This window comes from Parambassis ranga, chromosome 2, assembly GCF_900634625.1.
Source record: "Parambassis ranga chromosome 2, fParRan2.1, whole genome shotgun sequence".
Taxonomy (NCBI): domain Eukaryota; kingdom Metazoa; phylum Chordata; class Actinopteri; family Ambassidae; genus Parambassis; species Parambassis ranga.
The window spans coordinates 31,749,183-31,761,298 of NC_041023.1; the positions used below are offsets into that span (position 1 = coordinate 31,749,183).

The 12,116-nt window shown below is 37.6% G+C and overlaps 3 protein-coding genes across 7 annotated transcripts; 2 read left to right on the plus strand and 1 right to left on the minus strand.

Annotated features, from left to right (window-relative positions):
* Positions 1 to 176: 176 nt before the first annotated feature.
* On the minus strand, positions 177 to 2,618 carry LOC114431811 (microtubule-associated protein 1A). The gene is made up of 4 exons (XM_028399450.1): positions 2,451 to 2,618; positions 1,766 to 1,859; positions 1,450 to 1,537; positions 177 to 1,364 (listed from the first exon to the last, which is right to left on the minus strand). The coding sequence occupies exons 1-4, from the start codon at positions 2,521 to 2,523 to the stop codon at positions 636 to 638; spliced, it is 984 nt and encodes a 327-aa protein (XP_028255251.1). The 5' UTR covers positions 2,524 to 2,618; the 3' UTR covers positions 177 to 635.
* A 371-nt stretch (positions 2,619 to 2,989) lies between these two features.
* LOC114432737 (zinc finger CCCH-type antiviral protein 1) lies at positions 2,990 to 7,066 on the plus strand. 3 transcript variants are annotated; one of them, XM_028400929.1, is made up of 10 exons: positions 2,992 to 3,070; positions 3,710 to 3,777; positions 3,922 to 4,120; positions 4,811 to 4,955; positions 5,032 to 5,164; positions 5,257 to 5,377; positions 5,451 to 5,529; positions 5,730 to 5,823; positions 5,926 to 6,037; positions 6,333 to 7,066. In XM_028400929.1, exons 1-10 carry the CDS (start codon positions 3,055 to 3,057, stop codon positions 6,392 to 6,394), a joined length of 1,029 nt encoding a protein of 342 aa, XP_028256730.1. In that variant the 5' UTR covers positions 2,992 to 3,054; the 3' UTR covers positions 6,395 to 7,066. The 3 variants fall into 3 exon arrangements, with proteins under 3 accessions (XP_028256733.1, XP_028256730.1, XP_028256731.1); XM_028400930.1 differs by having other exon boundaries at positions 5,733 to 5,823; XM_028400932.1 differs by having other exon boundaries at positions 2,990 to 3,070; positions 3,710 to 4,120; positions 4,843 to 4,955.
* A 1,952-nt stretch (positions 7,067 to 9,018) lies between these two features.
* LOC114428641 (uncharacterized) lies at positions 9,019 to 12,078 on the plus strand. 3 transcript variants are annotated; one of them, XM_028397233.1, is made up of 12 exons: positions 9,019 to 9,060; positions 9,323 to 9,527; positions 9,623 to 9,742; positions 9,847 to 9,964; positions 10,144 to 10,218; positions 10,313 to 10,391; positions 10,495 to 10,606; positions 10,749 to 10,854; positions 10,926 to 11,004; positions 11,084 to 11,144; positions 11,277 to 11,391; positions 11,476 to 12,078. In XM_028397233.1, the coding sequence occupies exons 6-12, from the start codon at positions 10,315 to 10,317 to the stop codon at positions 11,586 to 11,588; spliced, it is 663 nt and encodes a 220-aa protein (XP_028253034.1). In that variant the 5' UTR covers positions 9,019 to 9,060; positions 9,323 to 9,527; positions 9,623 to 9,742; positions 9,847 to 9,964; positions 10,144 to 10,218; positions 10,313 to 10,314; the 3' UTR covers positions 11,589 to 12,078. The 3 variants fall into 3 exon arrangements, with proteins under 3 accessions (XP_028253034.1, XP_028253051.1, XP_028253042.1); XM_028397250.1 differs by having other exon boundaries at positions 9,851 to 9,964; XM_028397241.1 differs by having other exon boundaries at positions 9,323 to 9,456.
* The last annotated feature ends 38 nt before the right edge of the window (positions 12,079 to 12,116 follow it).

A 12,116-nucleotide genomic window follows, 5' to 3' on the forward strand; every position in this document is an offset into this window, starting at 1 on the left:
ACAGCCAGTAATATATTGTTTAAATATGTTTTGTAAAAATAATAATATTAATGACAAATCTAACACTTTTTGGAAATGTATACTAGCATAAAGTTATTGAAGTTGGAACTTACTAAAAAGGAAAACTGAGTATCTAATGCAATAAAAGACGCATTTAAACACAATCATTGGTTGTAAAGTGTGTAATGTAATATAAAAATATATATTCTGAAAGATTTCTTTTTTTTACATGAACTGCAATATTTGGTATATTACAATTCAAAAAGTGATGTTTTAACCGTGCACAATAGCCTTCAACAAAGAATGTCTAGAGTCAATCAAATAAAAGTCTATTGTTTGGGAGGGAGGGGTTATTGATTTTAACTGTGGATGGGGTTAAGAATAATGCTAACAGCTTGCTATTGTGTGCTCTGTATGGAATAACCACAAGTGAATAAAGTCATTTTTGAAGACCTCTCCAAACTAGGAGTGGCTCAACGTTTTCATTGATCATTTACAGGCGGAGCTTATTGTGGATTTTTTTTTCATAAATATGCATTTAAGGTGAAGACGGCCTTAAAAAAAAAGGTTCAGCAGAGAAATCTCTTCATGGGTGAAGGATTTAAAGTTCTATAATATTAAAGGTGCAAAGATTCCTAAAAATGTTCAATAAGTTTTTCAAATAAGTCCAGGAAACGCTCTTTCTTGTCCATGGCATCTGAGACATCTGCCATGTTGCCATTTTCTGTGACCTCCTTAGTTCTTTCTTTAGCTGTAAAAAGTTTCTCCAATTTTGCTTTCTCTCGCTCCAGAGCCAGGCGTTCCCTGCACACAGAATCTCTGTCCTTCTCCACCATCGCCCTCTCCCTCTCCATTACCGTTTTTTCTCTCTCCATCATTGCCCTTTCTCTTTCCAGCAAGGCTCTGTCTCGGTCCAGAACTGCAATCTCCCTATCAAGCACTGCTCGTTCTCTCTGCAGAACCAACCGCTCCCTTTCAATCACCTCTTTCTCCCTTTCTAGGAACTGTTCACTGTCCGTCAAGCACCTCTCATTCTCCACCTCTTGCACAATGCAGTCTATCTTCTCACTTCCCTCTTCCGCTTCTTCCTCCTCCTCCGCCTCCCTGGTTTCATCTCCACTTAGTAAGACCTCAATCTCAGGCCCATCAGCTACTGCAACCACAGCAGGTGGGGTCACCGTGGATCCCTTCCTCTTTTTGGACTTGAAGGTGGGCAGGAAATCGGGATCGTCTTTAGCACCGGAGAAGGCCTGGAGGATGGGGGCACTGCCTTCCAGCCGACCCGCCAAGGCGTCATCCATAAGGGAGAAAAAAGGCCATGTACTTGGAAACATCTGTGCCCCTCCTGAAAGATTCTTGAGTTCCTGAAGAGAGAAGACAGAGGACAAAGAGTGATGGAAATGCTTTGTCAAACATAACACTATTATGTATTAAGTGAAACAAGCATACCTTGTATCTCTTCTTCATGTTTTCCCATTTTTTAGAAACTTGACTGTGGGTCATTTTATGATGCAAGCCCATATGTTTAAGGATGGCTCTGAAAAACACACCATTAAGTGTAAAAAATTTTAAAGACAAAAATGCAGATATCAAAACTATAGAATTTCCTTCAGGATTATTAAAGTTTTATCTTATCTTATTATAGTGGTATTAACACAGGTACAATAAACATTTTTCTTGTCTTCTGATCAGAAATCACAGAAACATATTACCAACTACAAGGAACTATATAAAATTAACAACGTCTAAATTTACATCTACATACCTCCATGACCGAATGGAACTATGTCTCTTTCCAGAGAAGAGGTGATTATTTGAAATCCTCAGCTTCACCAACTCCACAATTTCTTTGTTACTCGCTAAAAAAGAGAGAGAAACAAAAATACTGAATGACAACTTCTGAAAATGCAGTTTTCACTGACATTAGGTTAGAGGAGCCAGTGAGGCAGGTGGCGTCACGACACTGGTCGTAAATGAGTGTCATTGTCGTGAAGCCTTGTTGAAGTAAACCCTGTAGGGTGGAAAATACTTTTTAAACGTATTCTCATGTCAGAATCACTAAGCATTTGCAGCGATTACTGTCAGATATGAATAGCAAGTGTACACAGGTATTAAAATTTCTCTTTGCTCGTTTACTTCGGGTCTGTTTTTGGTACGAAGGGGCGTTACTTAGGGGGCTGCCGAGTTACGTGACTTGCCTGTTGCACATTGGTTGTTTAAATGCTGCTTATTACGCTGCGTGTCTGTGACATCTAAAGCGTACAACCCTTAACGAATACTAACTCTATTACCACAAGCTGACTGAAATTGTCAGTTAACCAGCTTTTAAAGCTAAATTAAGGCTGCGTACTCAGCTTGCTAGGCGGCTAGGGCTAGGCTAACAGAGCTCACTTGCTAGGCGCCTATGCTAACTGTCGTTAGCATAAGTGTGCCGTTCGCTCTGTACTCACGTTTGTATGTGTATCCCGGGGGGATCATTTTATCAGAAGTGCTGTTGATGTATGCGTGGTCTTCAAGCTGCATTTTTTCTGTTTCCCACTTCTTTAGATGACTGACTGGTTGATTCTTCTCTCCTTTAGAGGGACCCTATATTCTTTTTCGCCTCTTCAATAATAGAGAGCGCTTCATCGCCACCTGCCGAGCAGGAGGCCAGAGTACTACTAAACTTTGTTTTTATTATTGCTTTATTAAATCGGTACTAATAATCGGTAGTATTAGTAAGTATTAAAGTATTATATATTTTAAAAAATATATATACATATAACTATACTGTGTATATTATAAATAAACAACACTGTATGTACAGTACAGTGACATACTGTACAATATTATACAATATTGTACAAAGATTATATATGATATGATATAATCATTAATATGATCAATAAAATTCTTGCTGGTCGTTTACCGTCATATTGTAAATGGACATAAGGGCAGGGCTCTTTATCTCACTTTATCTCATCCAATGGGAACACCCTGGAACGAAAATGGGACGGATTAGTCTGAATATCAGGAGGAGTATTATAGAAACGAAAGTGCATTGCAAACTGCGTAATGGCGACTGCAAAGTGTAAGTAGACCTTATTATAGTTTTTTATTCATTTATTTATATTAATATTTCCTATATTACTCATGTTTTATTACTTTATTTAGTTTTAATAACTTTCTAATAATACATTTCGGGGTTATAGTATTAATTAAACTTAAAAAAACAAAGGGAAAATTACTTTAGCCAATCTCTGCCACGGGTTCCTGCAAAGTGAAAAAAACGCCAAAGTTTTACTTTACTTTACTTTCGTTTTCTGTGGAGTTCCTTTGTAATAATTACATACTCATATTATAATCTGCACTTTAGAAAAACAAAAGCAAAGCACTCCTTTCGTTTTTCATTTACACAATAATGTGCAAGCTGGCTTATGTCGCTCTGTTATTATATTTTTTTTATCTGTATAACTATATATGACTGTATACAGCGAATATAGATATCAGCCAGCAGGGGGCTGTCTTTTAATGTGTGTTTCAGACAAACCATATAGGATTGTATTGAAAAGTTAATCATTTATTGCAGACTGTTAATACCTGTTCGCCAAAGGTTTAAGGTGACAAGGAAATGTTATCGAGGAAGCTGAGTGGCTGGACATTGTGACAATGATGATAATGTCATGTATGTGTACACTAATTTAATATGTGTGTGTTTTTTTCTTTTCAGCACATGTGTCTGATGTCAGTGAAGATTCAGACAGTGACAAATATTCAGACACACAAGATGCTGCCCAGGTTTGTTTCCTGGTGTAATCCCATGTGAACCCACCCACGCTCACACTGTGCACATCTTCACACACAGAGGGATCTTTTTTTATTATTATTCTTTTTATTAACTGATGCAGCAAACACCTTTAATGGTTACGTGTATATTTCCAGGTCCCTAAGAAGGAACCCTGCAGATATTATAACAAAGCTGGTTGTAAACGAGGAGGCAAATGTGAATACTGGCATGTGTGCAAGTACGCCCTGCAAAGTAACTGTCGCTACGGGATCAACTGTAAGCTAAACCACAATATCAATGGAAGTTTGAACCCTGGTGCAGATGGCAAACATGGGAACAGGTGGAAACCTGGTGGTAAGAAGGAAAATGTACATTCCTCTTTAACAAAAATGACATGTAGGCTATTAATTACTTTTTAAATGTAGAGATTGCATTGGCTCATAAATTATCTAGCTTCACATTTGTAAATTGCTTTAATAGTTAACAACTTACCTTATTACAAACTTTTGTATTATGTTGTCTACTTTAGCTAAAAATAAATGAAAAGTGTATTAAACTAATGATTGTTTTCTACTAGCCAAGAGCAGTTAGCCGGCTAGCTGTCATTATTCTAACACTTAGCTATGTACATGACGGCTTATGAAACGTCACAATCTATTAGAAGCCTTTATTTATCCTGGAGAGGGGGATTCTTAAAATAGCTGTCAGAAGTGGGATTTGAACCCACGCCTCCTTAGACCGCTCGGCCATCCTGACTGCAAAGTGAAGCTTGTTACGTCATCAACAAAACTGCATTATCTTCATCATGTATGTTGATATGAGCAGTAAAATGCTGATAAATGTCAGGAGATGTGAATTATCACTGTGTTATCACTCTGTCTTTTGTCTCTTGAGGAAAGAGCAACGTTATAGCATCAGCAATTATTTAGTACATATACATTACATTACATTACATATAGACAACATTATAATCTGTCTTTAATATATATATATATATATATATATATATATATATATATATATATATATATATATATATATAAGTCCCAAAGCTTACTGATGGTCGACACTACCAGTGGCAACTTAATGATGGAAAAGGCTGGAAGGACATTGATAATGATCACATCCTTGAGGCTCAGTATACACTGCCCAACAACAAGAGCATCAAACTCTACAACACAAAATATGGGTAAATGCTAAAAATATTTATAGAGATCTTTCCAGAAAGATTACAGACCTGATTGATCTCTCCATCTCTTCATCAGGGGAGTAAGCATTGATTTCAACAGGATGAGAGTGTATGAAAAGAACATGAGAGTGAGACGTTTAGACGATGGTAACACCGTGTGGAACTGGTACTGCTCATTAAGCCGTAAATGGGTCAAGTACGGAGTCAAGGTAGGTTGCAATTGCATCTTTGTCTGTTTTATTGATTTAATGATCTCAGCATTCTTTGTCAATACTTAAATCATTGTAACTGTTTGGGACAGGATTCCAAGGGCAACCCTGCTCCTGTGCAAAGTTATGAAATTGAGAGGATGTACCAGAGCAACCCAACAGGCTCTATGACTTTCCAAATCGGCTCTAATTTCTATGAGATCCATTTTAAAGGTGAAGTATACTCACACAGCCACACAGTGCATCTGCAGCTGCTGCTTTAACCCCCTCTGTTGTCCTCTGTTAGAAATGCAACAGGTGGGTCAGAGGAAGGAGAGGAAAGTCACACGTCGACCAACGTACTATCAAAAGCATCAAGGGGCTTTGTGAGTTCGGCTTTTGTTCAATGCTAAAATAAAAATAATATTATTTTTATCATCACTTTTAGATCTTGCATCTTTACAAGATAAAAACAATATGGCTGCCAGAGGCCAGTTAGCTCATAGCTTAGCTTGAGACTAGAATGACTGGATATTTGCTGTGTGTCCAAAATTTTCCCTCTAAAAATGTGTTGTTGTTGTTTCAGTAGCCTGCTGGCTGTGCAGAATCTTAGCTTAAACCAAAGACCACAATGGCAATATGAAGGGGATAAGGGAAAATGGCACGAATACAAACGTGGGGTACGTACAAGATGTCATCGAGTGAATCTCTGAGACTTGAGTTCTGTCTTTTTTTATTATTACAATGAAGCCATAACACTTTGAATGGACTTGTCTCTGCAGCCTGGCGGTTGCTCTGTCTCCAGTGACGACATTGAGAGGAGCTACATGCAAACACCCAGCGGGGACATGGACTTCACAGTGGGGACAAACATGTACAAGCTGGACTTTCAAGGTTGCTTTAAATACTATGCTGAGAAAACCTGTATTGCTTTATTACACGTTTTCTGAGAACACTCAGGCAGTTGCTGGTGGGTGTGTGCTAATCTTATGCAGAGCTAACAAGCAAATAATGATATTTCCTGGTGTGTTTTAGCAAAAAATATCTACTGACATGCTGCTATCTCCTAGATTTCACACATGCTCAACAGCATTTTGATCATCTGATCAGTAATCCAGATGAAATCACAATGATCATATGAGCATATGAGTATTAAACAATGTAACGCAAAACTTCTGCTTCTTTGTAGCCATGATGCAGATCAACCTCCACAACCAGGGACAGCGCAACGTCAGGCGTAAAATGGTGTGAAGATTACAGATTATGTAATGGATTAACAAAGAAGACAGAAGACTTGTCCTATAGTATCATTCTAAGCTACTATGGAATAATAATTACATGTGTCTGATGCATCCTTTTTATTGTTGTTCTCTCTCTACTCTTCATTGGCCTCATTACAGGGTTTACAATTGTGTTTACTTCCTAAAGGATATGAATTATATATGCTAAATGCTGATGACAATCATATACTCAGTACTGCCTTTTGTTTTAATGTCTTATCCTGTGATATTTTCACTTGCTGTTAGTTTACACTGCTGTACCAGGGAGAGAGTGTCCATGCCTTTATGTGTCAGATGTGCCTTATGTCAGTAAGCTAATGGATTTCAGGCAGATGATCTCACGATACCTCTGTAAGCCTTCAGGTAAAGTGAATGTTTTTATGTTTACTGGTTGGTGGAGGCATAGCAATTGTAATTTGGGGTTAAATCTGATAAAGAGCTCCTAACATTTTAAACGGGTTAATACAGTATTAGGTATTATGTTTATGTTGTTATATATCTACACACAGGTGATCAAGGTGCTCTACATATGTTTATTTTACATGGTAATCTATTTAACGTCAGTATTCTGGAAATAAAATTTAAAAAAAAATACAAAATATGCATGTACTGTTTGTCCACAGTATTTTCTTTGTTATTCAGTGGCAGTAAGAGCACTTAGATAAGTATCTTAACCCTCATGGACTGTTCGCAAACACTACCCTTATGTGTTGTTCGGGACAAAAACGTCCCCTAACTTTAATGGTTTTAAAAATATATCAGATAAATATTTTTTTGAATTTTCTTTGCATAGACCTTTTAATTAACTTCAGTTCTAATCAACAGTAGTGAAAAAGTAATTTTCCCCCAGGATTTTAAACCTTTAATCACCAATTTTATAAGGGGTGGTGCTGAAAATTGGAAAAAACACACAAAATGGCTCATTTTTAATAGAAAAGGTGAATGTGGACTGGATTTTTTTAACCTTTATTACAGTCTTGGTCATGTCAAACATCAGTAAAAAAATTGACTTTATTGCATTATTAGTTTTTGCACAGCACTGGATTTTCATTTTTTCTCCCATTTTGTCCCATAGACTTACATTATAACCACATTTTTTTTGACTGCACAGCCATGGCACTACATAATCATGCATTCTTGATTGTTGGTGGTTTACCCTGTTGGTAGGAGGTAAAATGTGTGATTTTTACAGTTAACAACTTAATGACCATATTAATACATGCAGGCCTGTGCTCATGTAGTGTAGTTTCTGGCTTGTATATGGAATAATAGGGAGTATTTTAGCACATAACTGTGTATGTTAGAGAGGAAGAGAGCCATTTGCACACTGATCTTGTTGTCTGTGAGTACACACAACCACAGTTTTCATAGAGTAAACAAAAACAAAGAACGTAGGAATGCAACAAATAATGTAATTGTCATCGTGGTAGAAGTTCTCAGAACTTCTACCAAGATGACAATTACATTTTGTCAACACAAAATTTTGTTGTTGATGCCTCATAATATTTAAGCAACCTGAAAGGCATTTAATAATAGAATTGTGCACAGTCATCAAATGCACCCCAGGACGGGTTGGGGGCTGTAGCTTCGTTCTTTGCACCATTTGCCTCCTAAGTCAACCCACCACTGAAGAAGTCAAACAGATGAATTATGGGAGATGATCTGGCTCAATTTGAGCAGTGAAGTAAAGTTGAGACCACAATGATCTAAAGGGTTAACCCTTTAATCACCAATTTTATAAGGGGTGGTGCTGAAAATTGGAAAAAAACACAAAATGGCTCATTTTTAAATGAAAAGGTGAATGTGGACTGGATTTTTTTAACCTTTATTACAGTCTTGGTCATGTCAAACATCAGTAAAAAAAAATTGACTTTATTGCATTATTAGTTTTTGCACAGCACTAGATTTTCATTTTTTCTCCCTAATGTGTTGTTCGGGACAAAAACATCCCCTAACTTTAACGGTTTTAAAAATATATCAGATAAATATTTTTTGGAAATTTTTTTGCATAGACCTTTTAATTAACTTCAGTTCTAATCAACAGTAGTGAAAAAATCATTTTCCCCCAGGATTTTAAAATCCTGGGGGGAAATTATTTTTTCACTACTGTTGATTAGAACTGAAGTTAATTAAAAGGCAAAAAAAAATCCAAAAAATATTTATCTGATATATTTTCAAAACCGTTAAAGTTAGGGGACGTTTTTGTCCCGAACAACACATAAGGGGGTAAAATTTGCCCAGTGCAATGTTGACCTATGAAAAATTTTAAAATCATATTAACAAAATTTATGTAAAATTAAGCTTGTTGAGCAAAAATGATTCAATCTGCTCACATATTGACAAAGTTATGGCCAAAATAAACAGAAAAATGTCTCTCAGAGGACAAAAATGTCCCGAACAGTGCATGAGGGTTAAATCATCTTTGTCTTTATAATTCAACATTGTAACAATAATGTTAAAAAATATTTATATACTTCATTTTACAATCAGAATGGTCTCAAAGCGCTTCACAGAGACCCTTTAACAGGAAGAAACCTTGAGCAGGATCCGGCTCATAAGGAGAACCTTCCTGTTGACGGTCGGCCGGGTAGAGGAGGAGAAGAAGAGGGAGACAGGACAGAGAGGATGAAGGAGAGAGTAAGGCAGCAACAACATCCAGCACACATCATACATTACAGGACAAACATGACAAAATGAATGTTAAAGAGACAAAATCTGACAAAAAAAAAAAAATAGGATGACTATTCCTGCACTAGGGGGAGTGTACTATATATATTTTATTTCTAATTTTTATGTCATGCCTTGCCCTGAATGTATTAATTTAGATCTATCTATTGTCACCCACAGGGAAAATACCTTCCAGTTATCTTTTTACAACAGCAACTTATATTTATTTCAGACTGAAACTCTGCAGCTGACATTTGGTACGTCCCCACCCGACTGTGCTGTAGGCCCGAATAGAAAGTGAAAGTGTCCTTGTAAGTTGCCCTTCAACTCTCTAAGTTAAAGGCCAACTCAACCGCCAGAGCACAAGTAAAAGGGAAACGTTCTCATTAAAATCAGACTTTTGTGTTTAAGTTTCAGTGAATTATCCTGAGGAAATGGTAAGTCTGTTGGGTCAACTGTATCTATTGTATAAAGTTATTTGCCTTATCTCAGGGGAAAATAATAATAATATCACCCATTATGTTTGACACAGGAGTTGTGAAGCATTATGAGTGGCTGTTGTATGTCGGTGGCTGCCAATTGAAAACGACCAAGTGATTGAGGCCCACTGCCAGCCTGGAGCCAAAGGAATCACCCTGCACACAAAGCGTGGGTCAGTGTGGCTCGATTCTATCTGGGCTCAGTATTAACAAGCATTAATGTTATTACATATGTAACTAATGTTTTGCCTGATGACTCCTTTATGTGTTTCTACAGACAGGTGTTCATAGAGTTATGTCTACAGACTCCTAATGCAGCCACGGGGGTCTGCCTCCAGGTCAGACAGAGGACATAGGCTGGTACTTCAGAGCTGTGGTGTGAATATGGATCACAGGTGAGGAAACATGAAAATCATCATAGCAACAAGCAAACAACCAGTTTCTGTCTTTTAGCATAAACCCTGGAAGGTGTTTTTCCATCTCTTATAAACTCCTCCATCCTCTAAGTGTAAATCTTCCACTAGTTTTTGTGGTCATTAGACAGCTGTTTTTAAAAGCACCTTTTCTATTTCAGGGCTCCAGTACAGCGTCCTGATCAACCAGCAGAAGTTGAAGTTAAAAAAAATCTCATACTCACTTGACTTCTCTAGTATGTGATATTTATATTTATTTACTTGTGTGTTCATTTCAATACAATGATTTTTTATGCAGTTAACTGTTGGTTGTATATTCTGCTGTTGTAGACATGACCCAAACAAACCTCCTCACAGGCTCACAGAGGAATGTACGCAGGTGTCCAAAGTTTACTTCCAACACTGCAGGGTGCGGCTCGTCAGTTCATGGAATAGATCAGAATTTGTTTCACTGTAAAAGTATTTGACCAGATTTTCAGACAATGTATGAAAGTTGATTCATGTGTTTGCAGCCTTCCCTCCTCTCTGCCCCTGCTGGCTTCTTCATCCCAACCTGCAGCTGGTCCAGGCTGCAAGAGGGAGATCAAGGGAGATAACAGAGGCCGGGCAGAATACCAAGCACAAGTAGGTCATCCAGTTCAAGCAAAAGTATTGTGTTTAACTCCAGCAGTGGCATCTAGTGGTCAAACACCTTAATGATGTTGGTGAGGTGCAGGGAGACCAGTACATTCATCTTTATGGGTGATGTATGTGTACTTGCTTCCAGATATGCTCCCTTGACAGTGCTGCTATTGAAAGACTGTACCAGCAGAACCCACAGGGTCAGCTACACTTCACCGTCAAGAGATACTCTAACAAAGTGGATTTCTCACGTAAAGCACACAATCGCAAAAACATTCAAAGAATGCTTCAGTGGTTTTAACATATGTTTCGTTTACCACAGGAAAAAGTCAAATCAATAACATTGGGACAAAAAAGCCCGTCAGGTGGACTGTTAACGCTGGAGTTCAACATAGCAGCAGGTGAGTAGATATTGTCTTTTTGACTGTGCTATTTCACTTCAACACCATGCTAAGTCTACATATCTGATATTGTTTTCAGTTCAGCTTCACCACAATGGCAGTTCAAAGATATGGATGGAATATGGAAGGATTATACCAACGTAAGAGACAGATTTTCTAACAATCATATGTAAATGGTGCTGTAGAAATCTCTCCACATCAGTAACCTACTTATATTCAGTCTTAACTTTACATTGGCAATAGCTATAGTGTTTTGTTTTTGTTTTATGCAGGAACACAATCAGAGCAACATTTCAAGTCAGGACATTGATCTCCAGTACCAACAGAACCCATCAGGTACCATGGTGTTTACCACCAAGAACTTCAGCTATGAGCTTAACTTCTCAGGTGAGCTGCAAACATGGACATCTACGATGTTAAACCCCTGTTCTGCACATATAGTCCAGACTGATGTCCTTTTGTCTTTTGAAGCAATGACTCAGAGGAACCTCTCCACCAACACCATCAACCTAACCAATGAAAAGACCAGTAAACGCCACTGCCTGCCGCCTATGTTGATTCAGCACTGCCTCCTCTGTTATTAGATTATTGACCGATACACTGCCTCAGAAATGTGATTGGCTAAGTCTCTCCACGGAGATCCAGATCCACATTTAAATCATTAGGTCACAGGCGCAGTCACTATTTTGTTACCTCATTCGTTTATAGATCTTTGGGTTAATACTGTTTAATTCTTTTGATGCTACCTTATCTAATCCAACACAATTCCTTATCCTTAAAAGTACAGATATGTTTACCAATATGTATGATGTGTTTCATAGAGCCCTCCATTACTTTCAGCTTTATGGAATGTGTCTAAATCCTCACTTTTTATATGTTTACCTATTAGGGGAAATATCTCTTCCTTCCATGTAATACTGCCTGTACACATTTGTCATTATTGCCATGTAAACCTTTCTAATTTATAGCTGTTATTGTATTAACATGTATAACGTGGCAAAAAAAAATCCACACATTGATAATATAGGATTGTGTACTTTCCTTTATATGTACAGATTTTCATTGAACCACCTCAGAGACCAGCACCTTGACACATAAAACAAAGCCCACAC

Bases quoted from the DNA above. Each gene is read 5' to 3' on its own strand.
- LOC114431811 (XM_028399450.1), bottom strand. From the start codon at position 2,523: ATGCAGCTTGAAGACCACGCATACATCAACAGCACTTCTGATAAAATG. The intron at 1,860-2,450 runs GTGAGTACAGAG...TCTCTTTTTTAG, and splicing joins CCCGGGATACACATACAAAC to CGAGTAACAAAGAAATTGTG. The intron at 1,538-1,765 runs GTATGTAGATGT...TGTGTTTTTCAG, and splicing joins AGTTCCATTCGGTCATGGAG to AGCCATCCTTAAACATATGG.
- LOC114432737 (XM_028400929.1), top strand. The intron at 5,378-5,450 runs GTGAAGTATACT...GTCCTCTGTTAG, and splicing joins CTATGAGATCCATTTTAAAG to AAATGCAACAGGTGGGTCAG. The intron at 5,824-5,925 runs GTACGTACAAGA...TTGTCTCTGCAG, and splicing joins GGCACGAATACAAACGTGGG to CCTGGCGGTTGCTCTGTCTC.
- LOC114428641 (XM_028397233.1), top strand. From the start codon at position 10,315: ATGACCCAAACAAACCTCCTCACAGGCTCACAGAGGAATGTACGCAGG. The intron at 10,855-10,925 runs GTAAAGCACACA...CGTTTACCACAG, and splicing joins TAACAAAGTGGATTTCTCAC to GAAAAAGTCAAATCAATAAC. The intron at 11,145-11,276 runs GTAAGAGACAGA...TGTTTTATGCAG, and splicing joins TATGGAAGGATTATACCAAC to GAACACAATCAGAGCAACAT.